The sequence below is a fragment of the Sus scrofa genome, chromosome 12, assembly GCF_054392235.1.
Source record: "Sus scrofa isolate SSC_HxYL_T2T_F1_AM1 chromosome 12, Sscrofa_HxYL_maternal_Yorkshire_Landrace_v2.0, whole genome shotgun sequence".
Classification (NCBI taxonomy): Eukaryota; Metazoa; Chordata; class Mammalia; order Artiodactyla; family Suidae; genus Sus; species Sus scrofa.
The window spans coordinates 47,935,616-47,961,528 of record NC_139394.1 but is presented as its reverse complement, the minus strand read 5'-3'; the positions used below and the strand labels follow the sequence as shown (position 1 = coordinate 47,961,528).

Genomic DNA, 25,913 nt, shown 5'->3' with positions numbered 1-25,913 from the left:
TTATTCTATTAAAATTTCACATACAATTATTCTCTTTAAAAATATTATTTAAATGTTAGTGCATTTTTCGAAGTATTGGATAAACTTATTGTTGCAGTGTACAATACTATGGAGTAAAGTTATGCTATGTTATTTATAAATAAGGGTTTGTTTTTTAATAAGTGACATAACGGAATTTCACATTTACTGATTAAAAAAGAAAGAAAAATAAACTTGATCTCAAGATATTCTTTCATTGATTCTCCTTCTAAATGTATTTTTTCCCCTTAGCTTGTTCTTCTGTTTTTATTCGTCTTCCCTTTTCTGGCTTTTCCTTGCCTCTTTGACTTTGGCAGTAATATAATGGTACCTTTGTACTTTTATGTTCTGCTGGGAGGGATAGTAGACAATTGTTTTTTTCTCTCCTCTAGTAAACATGGTTCCTGCTTTGGGACCTACTGGGGAAAATTTGAACACTAAATGAGTATTTTTCTAACTAATAAATTTCTCTGAGCTTTAGCTCTTTTTACTTGAGTTAATATTTTTGACTGTTAGGCCTTTTTAAAATCATGCTTTGGCCAGCTTTTATTTTACATGCCTCCTTACTTAGTGGCTGCATTATGGTTATATAGGAATAGCTGACTCTGAACATGTGTTAGATTTATAACCAAGGCATTTATTTTATTATAAATAAATAAATGTATTTATTTCCACTTTTCCTCCTGATAGTTTTGGGATAATGAGAAAATAATCCCCAGAATGGATCTCTCATAAGTTGTGATGAGAGAATTCTAAGAAAGACCTAAATATTATGATTCTAAATAAATGTCACATTTTCCTAGCAGATCTGCTTCTCCAAACAGAAGTCATCTACACAAAAATTTTAAGGCTGTAAATGATACTTATACATCGTAATTAAAAAGAATGTATAAAACTGCATTTTTGTGATAAATTGGGGTACTAGTCCTTTTGTTTATAGTCTAAAATTTGAATCAAAGCTCCTTGAGCAAAGGACTATATTTTGTTGTTTTAATGCTGCTGTCTTCCAGTGCCTAGAATGGTATCTAGCCTGTAAATGCACAGTCACTACATGGATTGATGGATGGGTAGATGAGTGTACAAATGAACTAACTTTAATCCCTATTTATTATGGGTTATGGTGTTGAATGCACAGAATTCCTAGAATAACATGCCATGTAGGGTGGATTAAAGAATTCTAATTTGTTTTTTAAATATTTTAAAAATAATGATTGTGCCTAGTCTAGTCCAGTGAGGAATCTTTTAATTTTAACAGAGCTCTTTGGCCTAGAAGGAGCCCTGAGAGATGAAACCAATATATTTTGGTGGGTTCGAGGGAATTTTTTTTGTTGTTGTTGTTGGACATTCTGATAAATGGTCAAATCTGTGAAAATTTTTATGCAGGCTTCAAGTTTTATTCTGTAATTTTCTCTGCAGTTTCTTCACCTTAATATTAATTAATGCTTATTTCTAGTTGAGCTGATAACATCCTTTTCCCAAATTTTACAGAGCTCTTAACCTCCCCCATTAGAACTTTTTAGGAAGTAGCCTGCAAACAAAAATAAGTGATATTTTACGAGTAGTCTTTCTTACAGAAGATTTTTAGTTTAAAATCTCTTAATGCGTATTTTTCTGTTACATTTAGCCATTTAATTTTTTTTAATCAGTAGGGTATGAATTAATGCCAGCCATTGAGAAAAGAACTGTTAAGTCAATTGAAGGATACACAGAGAAGTATATGTAAATATATATCAAGAACAATTATGTAAACACATGGAAGTATTTTTAGTGTGTGATCTACTTGTAATAAACATTTTGTATGAAATTTATCAAAAGCTAGGAATTAACTGAAATGTAAATATTAACGATCCTCAAATTCACTTGAAGAGACCTTTTCTGTGATTTATAGCCAGAAATAGTAGATATGATTATCTCAGCATTTCTTGCTATTTATTTAGTGCTTTGGCTTAAAAATGTAATAAAAATTAAAATCCAGAAATAAAATTCATCCCTCAAAATTCAGTTGATTTCTAATTTTTCATTGATTCCATTTGTGTTACATTCTGATCGTGTAATTTTATGTACAAGCCAACATTGTTTTTGTTGCTGTATGTAGTTGGTGCTGTGACTTGTTTGTGCTCATCTCTGTTCTGTAGGCAACTTGCCACTCCCTACTGAATAAAGCTACAGTAAAAGAAAAAAAGGAAAACAAAAAATCAGTAAGTTTGGAGAACTTTTTTTTAGCTGTTTCTTTCAAAGCAAAACAAAAATCTTTTGCTGTTTGTTAAGAACATCTTCACTTCAGCCTATTTGACCTTCACTGTAAAATCATTCTACTAATTCTGGCACAAAATAGCTTTCATTTCAATTAACCCTGGAATTAAGTTACATCGAAACATTCTCTGTGTTCCTTTGGTTTGATTTATCCCAAAGGCCTTTTGGGGGCATTTGTTTCATTGGATATCCCTGGTCTAATTTTATTATTATATCTTTAAAACTACATATGAATGCAAAAGAAACTTAATTTCAAGGCCTTAGGAAATGCTGACTCTCTTCATTCTTGCTTCTTGTTTGCAGGTAATGTGAGTGATTTCTTTTCCTAGAGATGAAAGGTTTTCATAATTATTAGAAGTACATGGAAGGCATGTGTCACTTTCTAAAGTTACCTAAAAGTAGCTAAGTTTTATTTTTTACTTCTTATATTTTTATCTAGACAGGATAGAAGACTTCAGCCAGGATTTAGATATTTGTGCTTAGATTATAAAAATTACACTTTTACTTTTACTTTTGAGAAAATCCTTATTAAGCTATTGGGACTGAGAACGTAGTGCTTTTGAAATAAAGGAAAACAGTGAGTCCATATTTACAGAGAAATACCTTATTTGCTTCTGTGAACTACCAAGGCCTAATTTAAAAGGAAAAAAAATGATGGCAGTCACAATTATTTTCTTCCCATGAGTGAAATTTGTCCAGAATATTAACATGCATTCATTTTAAATATGCCATTAACTATCACTATGACTGATCTTTATCAGGCTGAGTACTACCTTTGTTCATATAATCCAAAGGAATTTAGAGAAAGATATAAAGAAAACCATTAAGAGTCATGTAGGTAGTTTAAAGGTAAAATTTACAATTTAGTATTCATCTGGTTTCATTTTTCATTTCTTGTCTATATAATAAATTTCATTTTTAAATTCAGAAGTGAATTAAAATTTAGAGACATATGCTTTTCTGTTCATACAAGAGATTCTTTTGGAGATATGCTAAGTAAATTTGGTCAGCTTGAGCAAATGAATTGAATTGGATAGCCATCTTGCCTAATAAAAACATTTCTTTCTAATGCTTCAGCCTTCTAATTCTCAGCATATGTGGACTTAACATAATACACACCATCACTGTTTAATTTACTTTACTGTTTCTAACACTCTTGTTTGGTGTTTTACTAATGCCATTATGTAGTGTATCACATAAATTAAAATTCAGGCTTTTATGTGTTTCCCTAGAGCATGTTTTCTAGCCTTCCTAACATTGCTTTATTTATTAAGATTTTGTCTAAAGTTGTTCCTTGAAATGTTTTTTTCCACTAGCGCAAAAAAAAAAAAAAAAAAAAAAAGTCTTTGGGTAATTCTAACTTTTAGAATGTATTTCTAAGCACAAGTGATAATGAGGTCCTCAGGAAAACAAAGGAAATCTAATCGGTAATTTCAGATATTTTAGAATACATTCCAAAATACGAAGACAGTATAGTTACTTTAATTTTATAAATTTAAAATGTTGGTTTACGGACTTGTTGGCTTAACAGAATCTAATAATCTTTTAAAAGGCAAGTTAACTTTCTTTTGGGGTCTATGGTACCATGGATTGTAATGTGTAAAATATATAGAGAAGGCTTCTAGTGTATAGCTCTGTAGTCATAGATAAATCTGTTTATTATACCCAGACATGTATTGTATAATTAGATATCCTTTGAGAAGTTGTCAACCTAACACAGGTGATTAAGGATGAGTGGGTTGAGATCCTCTTGCTAATGTACAATGTATGACTGCAGTTCCTAGTAACATGTAGTTAAGCTTTTATGGGGGGGTCGTAAAGGGGACATTTGACTGATAATTGGTTTCAACATACAGACTGGCCCTACTTTGACCTTTTATGCAGAATGTCTTTTGGATATAAGTTATATTTTTGCAGAAAAATAAAAAAAAAATAAAACAATTTGTGTAACATTGTAAATTAACTATAATTTAATAAAAAAGAATAAAAAGGGAAATTTGCAATCCAGAAATAAATAAATAAACCAATTTGAGTATGTGTGCATTACGAGGTAAAATTACAGTGATGTTAATTAGTGGTAAAAGGGAAAGAAGTATTTTTATAAATTGATTCATAAGACTTGTTACTGAGTGTTTTTATGGATATTGATTGTTTTATCAGGTTTTAGGTCCAAAATATACTGCTTTTGTTGTCAGTGAGATACAATTACATGATACATGAAACAGTGTGCGTTCTTACAGTATGGATAGTTTGAGTTTTGACATAAATTATTTTTGAAGATGTGGAAGATAGTGAATGTGTAGTACTTTTGGTTAAGTCTTACAGTATTCCCTTTGGGAAGTAATTTACTCTCATGTTCATTGAACTCTGAGATTGAGTAGTACTGAGTATAAATGTGAGTCACACGTTAGCACATTTTTGTCCTGGGGAAAATTGATAAATAGCCACTCTCAAAAATGCATTTTGAAAGAGTTCTCCATGTGCATATGAATAGTTGATTTTTTTGAGACACTTTCCCAGCAGGTTAGTATTTTTTTGGTTCTTTGGAAACCAAACTCTGACTTAACCTTTTTAAAAACCATTTTGAGGGTTCTCTGGTGGCTCAGTGGGTTAAGGATCTGGCATTGTCACTGCTGTAGCCTGGGTTACATCCCTAGACTGAGAACTTACACATGCTGCAGGCATGGGGGAAAAAATTCAGAACTGGAATGGATTAAACTGAATATATGCTATTCTTTTAAAACAACTTATTTGCAATTTAACATAAAGGAGTTTTTCATCCTCTTCCTTCTTGCTAACTCACTCCTTAAAGGCTTTAAAATTTTGGAGGTTTGTTGATATGTTTCTTAGGTTTCAAGATTAAAATTTGTGAGTTCTAAAAGAAACAATAGCAGTGATGGTCTCTGATGATTCTAAAGTTGTGTGAAGAATTTTTTTTTTGTACAAAGTAAACATTTATTTTTCTATTCCTATTCCCCAAAAGGTTAAACACTGTACTAGAGTAGTAAAAGCACTTGAGTTTTCCTCTTAATTCTGTTTCTGAAACTGTATTTCAGTTAAAAATAGCTGCAAAACAGTATTTAGGTTTTTAAAGCCAGTCTACTAAGGCTGCTATATTTAGCCACCTTCACCAGTTTCCTCTTAACTGAAGTACTGTAACACAAAGAGAGCTTCCTGAGCTACACAAAGGTGAGAATATGTTAGTTAGAACTCACCACTGTTAGCACATCTTGCAAAGATACTCTCTGTGTAAAAAATCATTCTCTAAAAGTTTGATTTTTATATTTTTTTCTTATCTTTTGGCCACACCCACATCGTGTAGAAGTTCCTGGGTCAGGGGTCAAACCCACACCACAGCGGCAATCTGAGCCACACGGTGACAACACCGGATCCTTAACCTGATGAGCCACCAGGACACTTCTCTGAAATTTTATTTTTACTAGTATCCTATCAGTTATGATGGAAAATTATTTTGAGATTTTAGGCAGTGTATAAGAATACATTTAAAATGTATACTACATGAAGCACTAAAGGAAATAGAGTGAAATTAAACAATTGTTATTCTTTCCAGAGTTAATCTAGAGTCAGTGAGCCATGAGAATTCATGACAAGAAGTATTACTTTATTGAGGTGTTGTGAAGAAAACTAGAGCTATGTGAGATTCTGCACATAAATCCTTTTTTCTCATTTTCCCTCAATATCCTTTGAAATGCAGGTTTATCTTTGGAATCCCAGAATACTGAGTGGAGTATTGTGGCCTTGCTGTTAGTCAACACTGCTTTAACAGCAGTTAGCCACACCAAGCAAGAATAGTTGAAGAGATCTAAATATTATATGTGTTCTTTAAAAATAAATGTGTGTTATCTGTTAAAAAAATGTAAATTTCAAAATAATATAATTTTCATATGTTAATTTAAAACAGGATATGCTAGGAAGAGATGGGAGCTGAGCCAGCTTTACAACACTTTTCCAGTCTAATTTACCTTCCAAGTGGAAAGTTTTACAAAGAGAAAAAGAAAATAAGTCCATTTAAAATATTGGACTCACATTGTTTTTTAGTGTGGGCAATCATTTCTTGTGTCTAACTTTTTTTATTTGACAGAATTACAAATCAAGGTACACATGGGGCTTTTCTCTTTTGCTGGTGAGATCCTTTTTCTTTAGGTCCCCAAGAATTCCCCTTCCTCTATGGCTTAAATAATAAGTTAGGCCCTTAAATTTTAAAGCATTCTGATGAAGAAAAAGAATTGGCAATAATATTACCTGTAAGTAAGTTTTTTCTCTCGATAGGAATCTAAGAAAACTAAGTTTTGTTTTGTATATGGCAAGCATTTTACTCAAGAAATTCAGTTGTACCTGGTACACAACAAAATGTAAGTATTTTATTATTAGGTGTTAGATGTTTCAGGGGTGTGCTGTTGAAAACCTAGCTCTGCCTTTAGAAGAGGTAATCTCTTAATCTTAGTAAAATATGATAATCCTTGTTTGAAAAGTTGTTCTGCTTTTGTTGCTCCTCAAACCTGCAGTATAAACAAGCACGATAAAATTAAGATTTTTTTTTTTTTCAGATCTCTTCTGCACAACTCATATATGAGACTTTTTTTTTTTTCTTGATACCTTTATTGTGCTTTTAAATGATAGAGGGCAAGAATTGAGGATAAACTTTACCGATGTTTTGGGAATAGGAAAAATTAGCAGCATGTTGTTCACAAAGATTGGTCTATTCAGAGTTTTTGTGCAGTTTGACTTTCGAGCTTTTTCTTCCCATTTTTTTTTTTGTTTTAATTCAAACCATATACTCAACTCTCAACTCCTTGTTTGTAGGTGGTTAGCCAGCGTTTCCCTCAGAACAGCATCGGTGCGGTAGGAAGTGCTATGTTCCTCAGATTTATCAATCCTGCCATCGTCTCACCATATGAAGCAGGAATTTTAGATAAAAAACCACCACCTAGAATCGAAAGGGGCTTGAAGTTAATGTCAAAGGTGAGGAATTATTTTGGTAATATAACTAAAATTGCTCTTCCATAAATTTTTAGTTTTTCATATTCACTGTACTTCATTTTTTAAACACCCTGTGGTTTTCATGTATATGCCTTTGTTTTATTTTTATTTCTTTATACCGTAAAGAAGTTCATTAGACTGATACCTGATGGGCCTTATTATCATTTGAAAATATTTTAGCAAATGTCTTCTGAAGATAGCTTTCTATGTAATCATTCGGGAAATTCTGAATTGGAAACCAAACGTATACTATATAGATGTTTTATTTTTATTTATTTATTTATTTTTGTCTTTTTTTTTTTTTTTTTTTTTTTGTCTTTTTAGGGCCACACCCAAGGCATATAGAGGTTCTCAAGCTAGGGGTCCAATCCGAGCTGTTGCTGCTGGCTTACGCCACAGCCAAAGCAATGCCAAATCCAAACCACATCTGCAATCTACCCCACAGCTCCCGGCAATGCCGGATCCCCAACCCACTGAGCGAGGGCAAGGATAGAACCCTCAACCTCATGGTTCCCAGTCAGATTCGTTTCCGCTGAGCCACGACAGGAACTCCTATATGATTTTTTAATTTAAAAAAATTTAATGTGTATTTTATATATGTAAATATATAATGTAAATATATAATCATATTTGGAAAGCATAGAAACAATACCTAATATTTATACAATGAGCAATAATTGATTTTAACCACCAGTAGAAATTATATTGGTGAGAAAATTAATATCTTTTAAACAATATATGAATATGTAGGTTTCATAAATAAATAATCTGTTTTTTTCTAATCCTGTTTTATTGTTTAGATACTTCAGAGTATTGCCAATCATGTTCTTTTCACAAAAGAAGAGCATATGCGGCCTTTTAATGATTTTGTGAAGAGTAACTTTGATGCAGCAAGAAGGTGAGCCACCTGCCACTTAGCCAGTTGTTCTGTTTGGCTCAAATATTTTCAGTTTCACTTAGGTCCATGGACTAGGTTTACATGACGCTCCTGTGTAGGTTTTTTTCTCTTTTCCTTCTAGGTCAAAAACATAGCTACTTTTATTTGATTCACTATGAAAGACATTAATGAAGTAAATCCATACTCTTCATAACTTGATAGTGATGTCCATATTTAAAAACCAGGAGCGATTGTTGATGTTCTATTAAAAGAAAGGATTTGAGTTTACTATTTGTTTTGAGTTTGAGTTTCTTCTTGTTTTGTGTAATGATAATCACATGTGCAAAGAAAACCTCCGTGTTGGTAATACCAGTTATTTCACAAAGTTACTTCATATAAATTTAATTCAAACATAGGTATGAGTATCTTTGGTTTTTAAAATTCTAATGACTTTGCATTTTTTAAGGTTTTTCCTTGATATAGCATCAGATTGTCCTACAAGTGATGCAGTAAATCACAGTCTTTCCTTCATCAGTGATGGCAATGTACTTGCTTTACATCGTCTCCTCTGGAACAATCAAGAGAAAATTGGCCAGTATCTTTCCAGCAACAGGTAAGATTTCCCAGTCATGGGGATTTTGAAAACTCTCAGTTTAAATTTATATTAGTCATGAATAGTGCTTTTTTACTTTGCATCTTCTTAGAATAAGAATTATTATTTGGAAAGAGAAATGTAGACTCTTTTTAAAAATATGTAGGCAAATGGTTAAATCATTTTAAATGATCAGTAAACCTACATAAGTGCTACAGAATTTTTTTCAATATTAAGCTAAGAAATCATGAATTAGCCTTTTGGTTTTTTTCTGGTTTGCAAACATAATGTACCATATGAGATAGAGAAGGTTAAACTTACTAGGAGATGAAAGAAGTATTGGCATCTGAATCTAAAGAGCAGCTTAAGTCTTAGCAAATTATTAATTAAAACATTGCTATTCTATTGCAATCCTATAATCCATTTGTGATATTCTAAGTATGTGCAAATAAAGTTTTATATAATTAATAATAATTGAAATTATTAATTTGGAAATTGTTTCATTGACTGTTTTTAGTTAAAGTCTCTTGTGGCCTGAATAATTTGCTGTTCTTTCTAGTTACGTATGTTTAGGCAGGGCCCAAATGTATGCTCTTACAAAGGTAGAATGAGTCCATGGAGTTCTCCTGTGGCTCAGCAGGTTAAGGATTCAGCAATGTCGCTGCTGAGGCGTGGGGTCAGTCCCTGGCCCAGGAACTTCCGCATGCCATGGGTGCAGCCAAATAAAATAAAATGGAATAAAATGAGTAAAGGTCTTTGGTTTGGCCACATCCACAGCATGTAGAAGTTCCTGGGCCAGAGATTGAACCCGCACCACAGCAGTAATAGCGCTGGATCCTTAACTTGCTGTGCCACCAGGGAACTCTGAAATTATTTTTAAATGCTAATAAAAATGGTTTGCTCATTCATGGGAAAGTAGAAGACCATGAAGCTAAGGCTAACTAGTTGGGAAATGAGAGTTTAAAAGAGAGAGCATTTTAATCTTCTATGAATTATTCATGGATTGCAATAGGCATGAGCATGACTAATATGTGCCAAAGATAGGAAGATGCTGTATATGTGTGGCACTTAAGCTACGGAACTTTTAAATGCAAACATTCGTTTCTCTTGTATAATTCACATACATATTCGTGTAGTTTAATTCGAGAGGTTTTTGTCGTTGTTGTTCTTTTGATTTTTAGGGCCACACCCATGGTATGTGGAAGTTCCTGGGCTAGGGGTTGAATGAGATCTGTAGCTGCTGGCCTACACCGCAGCCACAGCAACACAGGATCCAAGCTGCGTATGCGACCTACACCACAGCCCATGGCAACGATGGATCCCTGACCCACTGAGCGAGGCCAGGGATTGAATCCACATCCCCATGGATACTAGTCAGATTCACTTCTGCTGTGCCACAACGGGAACTCCAATATGAGAGGATTTTTTTTTAAATGTTTTTTTTAAAAAAGTGCATTCCTTGGAGTCCCCATCCTAGCACAGCGGAAACGAATCCTGCTCGGAACTGTGAGGTTGAGGGTTCGATCCCTGGCCTCGCTCCGTGAGCTGTGGTGTAGGTCACAGACGTGGCTTGGATCTCATGTTGCTGTGGCTCTGGCATAGGCCGGCAGCTACAGCTCCAATTAGACCCCTAGCCTGGGAACCTCCATGTGCCACAGGTGTGGCCCTTAAAAAAAAAAGACAAATAAATAAATTAATAATAAAAAAATACATTCCAAACATGCAAAAAGTATAGACCATAATAACAGAGACCCTTGTCTACAACTTAGCTTTAACATTATTTATTTTGTTGTACTATTTCAAGTTTTCATAATGTTTTATTTCTTGGGAAAATCTATTACAATTTCATTCTCTCATGTAACTGACAAAGGAAATTATAGTTATAACACAGGTATATGTGACATAGTTTTGTGTGTTTTGAAATTTTACAGCAGTGATATACTGAATATAGTCTCTTCACACAATATTCCATTTGAGATTTATCATTTGTTTAACCTAGTATTTCATTGAATGATTGTATTGCATTTATTTTTATACTTCCTGATTGATAGATATTTAGGGTTTCCTGTTTTTCATTGTTTTAAATAGCGATGTAGTAAATGTTCTTCCTATTTGTCTCTTTGTGTATTACCTAAATGTATAATTGCTGGGTCCTGAGGTACACACAGCTTCAGCTTTACTAGATATTGCCACATTACTTTTCACAGTGTACATGCTAATTTAATTTACACTTTGACAGCACTGGGTGAGAGTAACTCTTTATACACATCCTCACCAAAATTGACATTAGCAAACTTCATAATTTTTTGTCAATTTGATGATTTTGAAATAGTATCTTGGGAGTTCCCGTCGTGGCGCAGTGGTTAACGAATCCGACTAGGAACCATGAGGTTGCGGGTTCGGTCCCTGCCCTTGCTCAGTGGGTTAACGATCCGGCGTTGCCGTGAGCTGTGGTGTAGGTTGCAGACGCGGCTCGGATCCCGCGTTGCTGTGGCTCTGGCGTAGGCTGGTGGCTACAGCTCCGATTCGACCCCTAGCCTGGGAACCTCCATATGCCGCGGGAGCGGCCCAAGAAATAGCAACAACAACAACAACAAAAGACAAAAAGACAAAAAAAAGAAAAAGAAAAAAAAAGAAATAGTATCTTGTTTTTATGGGTAGTTTTAAATGTTTATTAATTATTGAAAATTCATATTTACCATGGTTAGCCAGAAATCTGATATCAAGGACAATATGTCCACTGCCTAAGCAGTTGTCTCTTAAAATGGATTCTTTTCATCCTGAGAAAAAGTGGATCAGAATGTTATTTTTACTTACGGATTGCCTATTTAATGGTAATGGATTAAGAATACTAGAAGAAAATGAATTTGTATGTAAATTTTGTAGTTTGGGCAGTGGTCATATTTCTAAGATGTTTCAGTGTAAACTTACAACCCCTAAGATTAGGTGCTATTTAAATATGTGCAGGAACCACCAGCTGACAGTAAAAAGAAAAGCAGCTAGTGACAATCTAAAGAAATATGTACTGCTCAATGTGAATTGCTACTTTTTTCCTAAGTAGTTTGCTATATCTAGGGATCACAAAGCTGTTGGAAGACGACCTTTCGATAAGATGGCAACACTTCTTGCGTACCTGGGTCCTCCAGAGCACAAACCTGTGGCAGACACACACTGGTCCAGCCTTAACCTTACCAGTTCAAAATTTGAGGAATTTATGACTAGGTAAAGTACAACCTTGAAATGATGATTGCTTTCTTTTTGTTGAGATACAAGGTTTACCACAAGGCCATGTGTTAGGTATGCTTGTATATTAGATAGAGGATTATTGGGAAATAACCACATTGCCATGTTTTAGGGGATCTCACTTTTCTCTTACTCTATGTATTGTTGAAATATACTTTGTTTTTTCGGTGATTTTCTTATAAAAATAATGGTATCATTGAATAGTACTTTGGCATTTTGTTTTGAGATGTTTTGGCATTTAATACTTAAAAGATGGGGTAGATAACACTATTTGCATATTATAGTTCTAAAAAATAGAGCTCAAAGTGAATAATTAACTTGCCTAAGATTCCACACTTCATTCATAAGTCCTTTGGTTCTAGGTGCTGAACTCTTTCTGCTATACTGTAATATTTTTCAGGATCTTCCTAAAAATTAATGGTATTCACTTCTTTTAGACTGAGGCTCAGAAACTATAGTATACTTTAATATTGCTATAAATTTTCTGCGGATATTTGTTTTGACACTCATTTAGAGGGATTTAGTTTGGGAGCTAAGTGATCCTCCCTAGATCATATCTGAGCCACATCTGTGATACAGCTGTAATGCCAGATCCTTAACCCACTCTGCAGGGCCAGGGATCAAACCTGTGCCGCCACAGAGACAGTGCTGGATCCTTAACCCACTGTGCCACAGCGGACACCCCTAAAGTATTTTTAAAGGCATAGCTGGAGGAGTTTCTGTCATGGCTCAGCGGAAACAAATCTCACTAGTATCCATGAGGACACAGGTTCAATCCCTTGTCTAGTTCACTGGTTGGTATAGGTCGTAGATGAGCTGTGGTGTAGGTCATAGATGCAGCTCAGATCTGGTGTTGCTGTGGCTGTGGCATAGGCCCGTGGCTACAGCTGTGATTTGACCCCTGGTCTGGCAACTTCCATGTGCTGCGGATGCAGCCCTAAAAAAAAAAAAAAAAAAAAAAAAAAAAAACCGGTAATAATAATAAATAGTAGATAAATGCATAGACGTAAGAGAATTTAAAGCAAATTGCCTGGTATAGAGTCAGCACAGAGAGATAAGGAAATAGAAAATATGAAAGAGTTCAAGAAATGCAGGTGAGGAGTTCCCGTCGTGGCGCAGTGGTTAACGAATCCGACTAGGAACCATGAGGTTGCGGGTTCGGTCCCTGCCCTTGCTCAGTGGGTTAACGATCCGGCGTTGCCGTGAGCTGTGGTGTAGGTCGCAGACGCGGCTCGGATCCCGCGTTGCTGTGGCTCTGGCGTAGGCTGGTGGCTACAGCTCCGATTCGACCCCTAGCCTGGGAACCTCCATATGCCGCGGGAGCGGCCCAAGAAATAGCAACAACAACAACAACAACAAAAGACAAAAAAAAAAAAAAAGAAATGCAGGTGATAGAATGAAAAGGTCTGACATGTCCAGTAGATATTTCTGAAATAGAGCTTTAAGAGAATAGTGAAGAGGCAATATTTGAAGAGACAACAGTTGAGAATTTTCCAGGGTTGGTGAATGACATAAATCTTTAAAGGCACATGCCAGTGTTGAGAATATATAAAAATTAAACCATACTTTTTTTTTTTTTTTTTTTTTGTCTTTTCTAGGGCACCTGCGGCATATGGAGGTGCCCAGGCTAGGGGTCTAATCGGAGCTGTACCCGCCAGCCTTTGCCAGAGCCACAACAGCTCCTGAGACCTACACCACTGCTCATGGCCACGCCAGATCGTTAACCCACTGAACAAGGCCTGGGATCGAACCTGCAACCTCATGGTTCCTAGTCAGATTTGTTAACCACTGAGCCATGATGGGAACTCCTAAACCATACTTTTTAAGAAACATATTTAAATATATATAGGAGTATAATTCTAAAAGTGATCTTAAGAATCAGGGAGATTAGAATGGACTTATAATAAATGGTAGTGGTACACCTGTACCGGTAAGGAACAATCTGGAAAAAGATGCTTATACTGTTGGTGAGATAAAGTCCCATGAAGAAGAAAACATGGGCCTTTCTCACTCATTCAGAATCAATAAGCCCAAAAAGAAAACGGTTGATAAACTGAACTCTTAGAAAACAAATAAATAAAAACTCAGAAACTTCTAAAAATAAATAAATAGATAAAACAATAACCCCGTCCAGTAGTTTCTTAGCATAATCCTAAGAACCACTCTGTGGTTCAAAAACAACACCGTAAAAATTTTTGGTACATGTTGCCACATTGTCCTTCAGAAAGCATGTTGTAATATTTTGTCATTCTGTGTATTTTTTCACTGATCCTCTTGTGGATTTTTGTAGATACTCAATATAAAGCCTCTGAGTTACTGTGTTCTTTTTTTCTTTCAGGCATCAAGTACATGAAAAAGAAGAGTTCAAGGCCTTGAAAACGTTAAGTATTTTCTACCAAGCTGGGACCTCCAAAGCTGGGAATCCTATATTTTATTATGTTGCACGGAGGTAAGAAACACTATGTTTTAGTTTTCTCTTACCAGTTTTTTTTTTTTTTTAAATAGTAAATGTAGTAAATGTAGAGAGACAGCAAGAGCAAGTTTGGTTTTCCCATTTGACTCTATCAGATTCGGAAACAAGTTTTCCTAGGAGAATGTAGCGAGGTAAACAGCCGTCTTGTCCCGGTATAATGCTCAGCATATTAGAAATTGCTTTATTTCTACCTGTTTTACATTGGCTTCTGTTTGTTGTCATATCTGATTTTTTATACTAACAACAATGAATTGATTACCAAGAGTAAAAAATCAGTCTTTTGTTTTCAAATGTGTTCTGATTAAATAATATTTACAACATGATAATCAGAAACTTTTTTAAAACAGAAATAAAACTTTAAAAGTCTTCTTCTGGAAACTTTTAGTAATATGCTGTGTACGACAACATCAGGGTGATTTAACAAATAATTCAGAGACACTCTGAGAAATTTCTGTAAGGGTGACACAAGTGACCACCTGAAAAATTGATTATATTTGTTCATATCATCTTTAGTCAAGGCTGGTTCCTAGACAGCCTTTTGGGAATGCTATGGCTCCCCGTTCACAATAGGTATCATGCTGCCACTGCTTTCTCTCTCATTGTCTTTTCTTTCTTGCCTCATTCCGCCTTTGAGGACCCGTCTGTGATGTAATTTGGTCAGTTTTACTTCTTCCCATTTAGTATGACATAAACTCATGATAAGTGAACCTTAGGGACAATGTGATATAATAGATCACTGGCTTTGGAATCTCAAGGACTATATTTACTCTTAGTTTTGCTATTCTCTAGGCTATAGGAATTAATCTTTATGAATTTCCTGAGTTTAACATCAATCGAGGAATTGTGTCAATAGACTTATTGGTCATGGGTTGGCAGTGTATAGGAAACAAATGGAAGTTGAGAAATAGTGGAAGAAGAGTGGAGAAAAGATGGTGGAAGGCAGAAAACTCATTTAATCAGATAATTCAGGTAACGTTAATACAAAGAAGTCCCAAGAACTGGAGTGTTAGGGAATCAAGAAGCAGTAGAAATTTGCATTTATCCTTAGCCCTCCTATTAAATAGCTCTGAGTAAATCTCTTCACCTTCCCATGAAAGTCTTCTCTTCAACTTTTATCTCAGGTACTGTTTCTTTTTTTTTTTTTTTTTTTTTTGTCTTTTTTGTCTTTTTGTTGTTGTTGTTGTTGCTATTTCTTGGGCCGCTCCCGCGGCATATGGAGGTTCCCAGGCTAGGGGTTGAATCGGAGCTGTAGCCACCGGCCTACGCCAGAGCCACAGCAACTCGGGATCCGAGCCGCGTCTGCAACCTACACCACAGCTCATGGCAACGCCGGATCGTTAACCCACTGAGCAAGGGCAGGGATCGAACCCGCAACCTCATGGTTCCTAGTCGGATTCGTTAACCACTGCGCCACGACGGGAACTCCAGGTACTGTTTCTAAATTGCTTAAGATGATTTTAATTTTCTTTTGCTTTCTTTTTCTCTTATTTGTTTTTCAATCCCAGCCTTTAATACCACTAATGTATTATGACTTTCCCCAGTTTAAGTAATTAAAATTGAGGAGTTGCCACTGTGGCTCAGAGGAAATGAGCCTAACTAGTAAACATGAGATTCAATCAGTGGGTTGAGGATCTGGCTTTGCCACAGGTTGTGGTGTAGGTCACAGACACAGTTCAGATCTGGTGTTGCTGTGGCTGTGGTGTAGGCCAGCAGCTGCAGCTCCGATTTGACCCCTTGCCTGGGAACTTCCATATGCCGTACCTGTGGCCCTAAAAAGCAAAATAAATAAATAAACAAACAAATAAATAAATGTGAAACATTGATGAGAGAGATAAATAGATGTGTGTTAAATTCTTTTTAGTTTACAAAGTAGCGAAGATTTCTGGAAAACCTCAAAGCTGGGTTTTTTCTTCAGGATCACATTGTGTTCCTTTTCTGCAGTGGTCTGTAACACACAAAGCCAAAGGAAAGTAGCATGGGCCTGATGCAGACACCCTCGGTGGGATTAAATCAGTGGGATTTCCAACAAACTTAGACAGTGACTTGAGAGTACTAAGGATTCCTCGCTCTGCTACTTCCATGTAATCTGAGACAAGTTTTTATAATTTTTTTTTTTTTTTACTAATTTTTACCTGTTTCTTCATATGCTGTACAGTGTATGTTTAAGGTTTTCTTTTGTTGTTATTTTTGTTTTTGGATATGACTCTGCCAATTTCAGACTTTCAGTTGTTTTACTTTCTTACTTATGCCTCCATGAGCACTTCTTGCTTGGCCTCCATGGTCACCTTCACACCTGAGGTGTGAAGCCTCAGGTCCAGGACAGATGGGCACATAACAGCTCAGAGCAGAGAGAGAGAGACCAGTTCCTCCACTGTATATCAGAGCAGAAGGAAATAGTAAACTGCTGTCTCTACCCAGCCAACTTTGTCAGGGAACACTTAGGTTTGGCTTTTTGATATTCCTATGTTTCTGTGGCATAGACTGCCATGTATTAGTTTGTCTTTTGAGCAGTGAGTTCCATTCCCCTTACAGATAGGCTGCAAACATTTCAGCCTTGAGATGTCCAAAACTTAATTCAGTGTATATTCAAGACAACTTCTTCACACTATATTCTGTTTCTCAATAGCATCACCATCCCGTCCCATTCTGAAAACCCTAATCATTTAAAACTCTTTCCTCTTTCTTTTACCCTCCTCATTATCAGTCACCAAGTCTTGATTTTAGTTGTGTGATCTAGGCAAATCAATTAAATTATTTTAGTCAGATCTTTGTTATTGCAAAGAAGTCATTGTTACTTTCTAAAAAATGTAGGCCTAAGGAAAACATGAATTAGAGCAGAGCCTGCCCAAGTGTAGACAGAACCTAGATGGCTGTCAGTCCTGGAACTGGCTTCTCTCTCTTGGCTTCACATTCAGCTCTGCCTCAGGATTTTCCTCTTTCTATATCTTTCCAGCTTTAGCCCCAGCTGGTACCTCAGTACAGCTAGCTTCATTACCTCAATATTGCACACTTGAAATTCCAGAAGGAAAATGTGGTTCAACTAAAAAATACCTCTTTGGCAAAACCTTTAATGCTATGTGCTGGCCAGCCAATAGTTTTCTGGCTCCTAAGTCAAGTACTTGCTCCTAGCCCAGCAGTCATGTGGTTCAGAATGACCTCTTAGTGCTAGTCCTTTATCATGGGCTATCCTTAGGTATGTGTTTTAATTTTTTTAATTGGATCTTAATGGTTTAATGTTACTTTTCAGTATCTTGGAAATGTCTTTGAGTCCATTTTTTCCCCCACTACCATGACTGAGACTCTCTTACTAGTTTTAACCTGTACTAATGCAGCATTCTTCTACTCCCTCAACCCCACATAACTATTTCTAGGTCACCTTAACTGCTTCTGGAGGCAGTTTCCAGTACAGATCTAATCTTTCTCTCTGTGTTAAATATCACCTTTGAGTCCCATATAAAGTCCAGGTTCTGTAGTTAGGCATGCTTAGGTGCCCCATAATTTTGACCTAATTTAGTTTCTGATCTTTTCCTGCTATTCCCATTCATATACTTTTCCTGCCCTACAATAGTTAAAATACCATAAATATAAGAACAGTTGTTGTAGCATTGTTTATAGTGGCAAAAAATGAAAATAATATACATATGTATCATAAGGAAATTGTTGAATAAATGATACATCTGTATTATGGAATAATATGCAATGTATTGTTTGTTTTGCTTGTTACAAGTGACAGAAACAAAATCTGAACTTGTATAAACCAAAAAGGATATCAATTGGCACATATACCTAAGAAGATCAAGAGATGGAGTGGCTTCTTGTATGACTCTATGCAGAGATTTGACCAATGTCATCTGGAGGACATCTGTCTTCCCTGTCTCTGGACTCTACTTTCTTTGTGGTGATTTTACTCCAGGCAGCTCTTCCTAAGCTATAACAAGTGATGGTTTATATTCTTCCAGTTTAACAGCTCAGTGGAAAAACACCTCTTTCCCAGTAGTTACAGCAAAAGTGCTGGTCTTACTGGCCTGAATCATGTGCCAATTCTGAGGCAATTGCTATGGCAAGGGGGATGGAAATTCTTAGTTGTTTAAGCCTGTGTCATGTGCCCATCCCTGGAGCTCAGTGGGGAAGCCAGCCCTACTTGACCTGCATGAACCGAAGAGGGGTAGGCATACGGATGGGGTTCCCAAAAAGAAGTTGGATTTCTGATATCAGAATGAGGAAAATTGATTCTGAGAGGGTGAAAGTAGCAGCAGTCCTCTAATGCAGCTTTAAAAAGATCCAGAAGGATGACTCAACACTTAGCATGCAAGGTGCAGAGGAATATGGGTGTGTTTGTACACATGCGTATAATACGTATGGACTGGGAAGTGTGTGAAAGTATACATACTAAATGCTTCCCATTGCTCATCTCAGGGGAGAATGGTTGGAGTAGGAAGAGGGCCAATTACAGTATTGCTGTTATATATCTCTATTGTTTGACTTGCTGCTAGGAACACATATTATTTTTGTAAGGACAATTAAAAATATAAGACCTAAAAGTACATTGAAAAGTTTTCTTCTTAGGAATGTCGTGGTACATACCTGGCAATTGCTTTTTGGGTAGTTGCAGTAATAATGATAATAGCTAACATTTACTGAGTGCTTTCTCTGCATTAGGCAAACTGTGTGTATTATATATTTTTTCATTTAACTCTTAAAATAACCTGCTGAGGTATTTTTATTACCAGTGATTAACTTTATATAAACTAAAATTTAGAGAAAGTGTTAGTTATTTGCAAATCCATCTATCAGAATGACCTGGAAAATTAAAACAAACAAACAAACAAACATATATGTCCCCATGGCCCTACCTGGGCTGCCAAATGAGCATCTCAGGGTAGACCCTAGTCTGGGTATCTCGAAGGCACCCCAGGTTGCTTCATCTGTACTCAGTTTATTACTGGTTTGTTTGGGAGTCTCACTGGGTCATGTGTTTAACTCATGTTACTCAACTAGTACGAATCAGAGTTGGGTTTCAAACCTTAACAACTGCACTGTTAATAACATGGTTATTATCACTGTTAAAATTGTATACAAGGTTTAGGTTAAGTCAGTCTTTGTAGACCAGCATGGAAATCTCACCAGTCATTATGAGACACATTTCTGTAGGTGAGGGTTCTGAATTCTAAGCATCAGATTTACAAATGACTTTGAAATAAAAGACAAAGCTTTATTCAAAGTAAGATCATTTTGTCATTGGGGGTATTCTGCCTTTCAAAGGTTAGCAGAATTGGAACATTTTTTTACTGTAAGAACATATTACTATTACATATGCATGGAATATGGTGACACAGATAGGTGTATTGTTTTGCAGAGCACTGTAGTTTCTCCTTTTGTCTATTTAATAAAAAACAACACACTTCCCCATCCCTAGTCCCTGTCCCCATCCTTAGTCCCTAGTCCTGTCCCCATCCTTAGTCCCTAGTCCCTGTCCCCATCCTTCTCTCTCACACACACACTCACAGAGGCATCCTTTGGTTAAACATCACCAACATAATTTTCTCTTACATCTTTAATGTAAAATTCTGAATTTCAGTTCAATTTTGCAAACACATAAAAGCCAAACATGGTATTTTGCCTTTTTAAGCATTTATAAGGAAGGAAGCCATCATATTAAGGTAATAATTAAGCTTATACAATTAAAATTTGCAAACAATCAAATTAAGCTAGGATAATGACAGTTTCTTCAGAAGTAAATTGAAATAAATTTGGTTTTCCTAGTGTACTTGTTGTCATAATGAACTGAGATAGCCATGCAGACCGTCCAAGTCCACTTCAGCCTGAGTGCACACAAAACAGCAAAAATACTACATAGGAAAGAAAGTGAATGTTGTCTATTGGATTCAGTATGGTGCCACCACTTTACGTGTTCATGGTTGTGGCTCTCTTTGGGCTTACTTCTGTTTTCAGAGTTGTCTCAGGATTTGAAGTCGTCTTGGGATCCGAGGTTCTTTGGAGCTTTTGAACTGTATTCACATTTGGGGTTGTCTCAGAAATCAGGCTGGTCAGCTCGAGGCTGTCGTAGAATTTGTGGTTGTCTGTGTTAGAGGTTTCCCCAAAATTATCAACAAACAGGAGGAACAGACTGAGTAGTAATAGCTTTAACATTATTTTCCTGTTTGGAAATAATGATAGAAGATTAATCTAACACTTGGATCACAGACAAATCTAAAAACTAGCATTTTTAAAAAAGTGGTGAGGCCATTTGAAGAAATATGGATGAACCTAGAGATTATCACGCTAAGTGAAGTAAGTCAAGCAGAGAAAGGCAGATATATGATATCACTTATATGTGGAATCTAAAAAAAATGGATACAAATGAACTTATTTGCAGAACAGAAACAGACTCACAGACTTTGAAAACAGACTTACAGTTACCAAAGGGACAGATGGCGGGGAGAGATGGACTGGAGATTTGGAATTGGCATATGCACACTGCGGTACATGGAATGACTGGCCAATGGGGACCTGCTGTATAGCGCGGAAAACTCTACCCAGTACTCAGAGATGATTTATATGGAAAAAGAATCTGAAAAAGAATGGATGTGTGTACATGTGTAATTGAATCACTTTGTTGTGCAGCGGAATTTATCACAGCATTGTAAATCAACTATTCCTCAATGAAACTTTAAAAAGTGAAAAAAAAAAAATGGTGGATGAGGTGATGAAGGAAACCTTAGCTCTGGTGAAAGGCCAGCCTTGGTTTAAGAAATTTCATAGCTTTTAAGATAAAAGGAAATTCAGAAGTGATCAATACCAACTCCATTTTATAGATGGACTCTGACAAAGGGCATTACTTGCCTGAGGATGCACATCTAAGAAGGACCAGAACTAGAACTTGAGTCTGAGTCTTAGTTTTTTAGTAGATGGGGACTGCAAAGGCATAGTATAGACATAGTGTAGACTAGTAAACCATTTTTAAAGTAAGGCTAACTTTTTTTATCTTATATTCAAATTTAATGGTTTGCCACATTTGAGATATAGCAGATAGCCCATGTTGAGCATCGTTAACTATTCTTTTTTTTTACCTTAAAGCTCAAACTTTAATTTTATAAATCTGATATGCTAACATTTACATTTGGTTCTAATATATAATTGAGAAAATTTTAAATTAATATTACCTTTTGATGTTTTTTCTTTAAGACTTGAGGTTTTCTCCAGTGTCCTATGGGGAATCTAATTTCTTATTCACTATGTGCTGTTTAAATAAACTTAGTAAGTCACGTGTTATAAACTTGACCTCCTGTTTGCTCTTTGGAAATAACCTGTTGAATGCTTTCCAAATTGGTGCAAACAGATGGACTATGGCAGAGATCAAGAAATTCAAATGAAGTATTTCTATAATCCAGTCACTTATTTAAGGAACCCTATGAATACCACTTTGTGATTCCTCTTATCAATGTATATATTAGCCTTCACTGGATTGACTTTTAACTGGAGAGGAATTTGCCTATTGTGATTATTATGACTTAAAATCAGGTGAGAAAAATATATCTATTAGAAATAGAAATCTGTCTTTTTCTTAAAAGCTTCTTGTGTGTATGTTTACAAGGTAGTGTTTGACCATGATTATTTTGAAGTTTTAAAAATAATTCAGGGAGTTCCCATCATGGCATGTGGAAACAAATCTGACTAGGAACCATAAGGTTGCGGGTTTAATCCCTGGCCTCGCTCAGTGGTTAAGGATCAGGCATTTCTGTGAGCTGTGGTGTAGGTTGCAGATGCTGCTCGGATCTGGCATTGATGTGGCTGTGGCGTAGGCCGGCAGCTACAGCTCCAATTAGACCCCTAGCCTAGAAACTTCCATATGTCACGGGTGCATCCCTAAAAAGACAAAAGACAAAAAAAAAAAAGTTCTATGGGCTTAATCTCTAGAATATACAAGCAACTTATACAACTCAACAGCAAAAAAGCCAACAACCCAATGGAAAAATGGACAAAGGACCTGAATAGACATTTCTCCAAGGAAGATATACAGATGTCCAAGAAGCACATGAAAAAATGCTCAACAGCACTGATTATTATAGAAATGCAAATCAAAACTACCATGAGATACCATCTCACACTATTCAGAATGGCCCTCTTTAATAAGTCCACAAATAACAAGTGCTGGAGGGGATGTGGAGAAAAGGGAACCCTCCTGCACTGTTGGTGGGAATGTAAGCTGGTACAGCCACTATGGAGAACAGTACGGAGGTATCTTAGAAATCTATACATAGAAGTACCATATGACCCAGCAATCCCACTCTTGGGCGTATATCTGGACAAAACTTTCCTTAAAAAAGACACATACACCTGCATGTTCATGGCAGCTCTATTCAGCAATAGCCAAACGCTGGAAACAACCCAAATGTCCATCGACATATGATTGGATTAGGAAGATGTGGTATATATACACAATGGAATACTACTCAGCCATAAAAAAGAATAAAATAATGCCATTTGCAGCAACATGGATGGAACTAGAGACTCATACTGAGTGAAATAAGTCAGAAAAAGACAAATACCATATGATATCACTCATATCTGGTATCTGATATACAGCACAAATGAACCTTTCCACAGAAAAGAAAATCACAGACTTGGAGAATAGACTTGTGGTTGCCCAGGGGGAGGGGGAGGGAGTAGGAGGGATTGGGAGCTTGGGGTCAGTGGATGCAAACTATTGCTCTTGGAATGGATTTACAATGAGATTCTACTATGTAGCACTGAGAGCTATGTCTAGATACTTACAACGCAGCACAACAAAAATATAAAAATAATTCAGGAATATAGCATTCCAGGAATTTAATTTCTAGTATATAACGAAAGAGTAATTATTCTATTAGAAAGGGAGTTAAGCTTTATTAATATAAAACTAATTAAGAATTATATGTGAAAGTGATACTTTTCATATTGAGTTGACAAAGTTTTTTTAGTACATTGAACCACCCACTTTGAAGTACATTAAATAAATTCTTTAAATTTCATCTTTTGATCACTCCTTTTCCTTGGTAAATGGCATACAGGGAAGTTAGTTTCTATTGTGCTAATGTTTTCATCACATTAGTCAGCCTTCTTTAAGAATTGCAGGGCTGTGAACAGTTGTGTTGACATACAAGGAAGTTGCTACATAAATGGCAGAAGTACAAGTCAGTACATGTTTTCTGACTTGTTTTATTTTGTGTGGGTTTTCCTTCCTCCTAAATTTATAGAACCAGTGCTTGCTAAATCTTATTTATATGGTACTTACAATATTGAACATTACTTAACTGGAGCTTAGTGTGATCTGACCTAAGAAGTAAACATAAAAAAAGCCTCTTAGCAACCAGAGTAGATATTATGAATCAGAGTACTAAGATAATGCACAGACAAATTTTTATTGATGCATCAAACACTTCAATCTCAACATATTTAAAATTTTAAATTCAACATTTTTCCCTTCCTATTCTTTTATCCAGATACATTTTTCTCAATCCATTTCTCAGTTAACTGCATCATTGCCTAGCCAGTTGGCTCACCAATGTTGAATTTCTTATTTCCTTATTGATCTTAAGCTGCCCAGGCCTCTTGATGATGATTAAGTAAAATTTAAAATTCTGAACTCTCCAGCATTTAAATGCTCTCCCCCCCACCAAAAAAAAAAAAAAAAAAAATCACTTGCCATTACTTAGGCCTTTAAATGCCTTCCACTTCTTGATCATTGTGCAGCCTCCCCATCTGCCCAAGATATTTCTTCTCCTCATTCAAAATTCCATTCTTCCATCAAGATCTGACTGATGGCAGCACATTTTATGTGAGCCTTTCTTAATTCTGCATTTCAGCATCTGTCATTTTAGGACTTCATATTCTAGAGCACTTATCAGAGTCTGTTTCCTAAATCTTTCTTCTACCATGTTCTGATTTGTGATCAGGCAATGCCTCTTAGTCTTTGTATTCCCTCTACCTGCTGGGATAGTGAGTACTTGGTACAGATTAGGGTACAACATTGGAATTTATTGAAATATCTCCTCTTTGTTTCTTCATGCCTGTGGACTGATAGCATTCATGATGTCTAAAATAATAAGAGACATTTGGTCATTAACAGTTTTCCTAGCATCATAAGCATGAATTTGCAACTCACAAGCCTGAGTTTAAGTCCCATCTCTACTTTCTGGCTGCTCTTTTGAGATGATTTTTTATTTGTATGATATGGGTCATAATATATATCCACATCCTTTAGCTGTGATAAATAACAAAAATTCAACCAAGTAAATTATAAAGATCTAATTGGTCTTGTTAAACAATTCATGAGTTGGACAGCATCCTAACAAGTAGAAAGGAGCTCCAAAGGATTCTGGACAGGGAAAGGTGTTTAAAGGTAACACAGGAAGCCATAACAAGAAAGATTATTTTAGGGTACCATGAGGGATAAAAGGGGTCTGAGTGGCAGATTATCTCATCTTCATTTTGGGGATAAAGGTGATTACCCCATTGGTGATTACCCCAGAAAATTCCATACTGACTGGTTATGATTGCATTCATGGAAAAGGTTGTAATTGCAGTTAGATTAGATACCAAGTTTTGGTTTTAGCACAAGTGACTCCATTTGGGGCTTTTCCTTCCTCCCTTCCTTCCTCCCTCCCTCCTTCCCTCTCTCCCTCCTTCCCTCCCTCCTTCCTTCTCTCTTTCTTTTTAAATGGTATTTAGTAGCAAGTGGCTTCTCAGTGTGGACAATTACTTTTCAAAAATTGATTTGGAAGCTTCCTGAGAAGGTGGATATGCAAATGTGCAAAACAGGCTATTGTTATGTTAGATTTAAATATGAGTACCTTTTAGAATTGTACATAAGCACTTCTACAGTAAAATTTTAGCCTCTTCATTGTAGAAATCTAATATAGAAAAAAGAACACATTTCTCCTTAGTTGAAAAATGCATGTTCTGAGGGGAAATATCCAGTTTTGAACGTTTGTCTTCCTAGTAGTAAAATACTGAAATCCCATCGTCTAAATGGCTTGTCATTCTTGTTTATCATTATCAATGAAAACGGTGATTTAATTTAAGAAAGAGAATCTCCTTTCTGTGTGATTCTCTTGGATAATGGTATCTCCATCCACCTTGAGCCGCAATAGGAACTCCATTCATATAACACCTTTTGGGTTTTTGCATTTCTTCGTTACGATCTGTAATATTATTTCTTAAATATTTTTACTGACTTCTTTCTTTTTTTTTTTTTTTTTTTTTTTTTTTTGTCTTTTTGCTATTTCTTGGGCTGCCCTTGCGGCATGTGGAGGTTTCCCAGGCTAGGGGTCAAATCGGAGCCATAGCCACCGGCCTATGCCAGAGCCACAGCAACGCAGGATCCGAGCTGCGTCTGCAACCTACACCACAGCTCACGGCAACGCCGGATCGTTAACCCACTGAGCAAGGGCAAGGACCGAACCCGCAACCTCATG

At 36.0% G+C, this 25,913-nt stretch overlaps 1 protein-coding gene across 26 annotated transcripts in view; it reads left to right on the top strand.

Moving 5' to 3' along the window:
• NF1 (neurofibromin 1) overlaps positions 1–25,913 on the top strand; it is a 267,698-nt gene that overhangs the window by 144,868 nt on the left and 96,917 nt on the right. For 15 of the 26 annotated variants that reach the window (XM_021067460.2, XM_084985240.1, XM_084985241.1 and 12 more), the window contains 6 exons: positions 2,154–2,216; positions 7,096–7,254; positions 8,073–8,170; positions 8,616–8,762; positions 11,817–11,963; positions 14,323–14,433. In XM_021067460.2, coding sequence (XP_020923119.2) covers positions 2,154–2,216; positions 7,096–7,254; positions 8,073–8,170; positions 8,616–8,762; positions 11,817–11,963; positions 14,323–14,433 — 725 coding nt within the window. Of the gene's footprint in view, positions 1–2,153; positions 2,217–7,095; positions 7,255–8,072; positions 8,171–8,615; positions 8,763–11,816; positions 11,964–14,322; positions 15,579–15,885; positions 21,025–25,913 lie in introns of those variants that run through there. The other 11 variants (XM_084985250.1, XM_084985245.1, XM_084985251.1 and 8 more) reach the window with 3 other exon arrangements.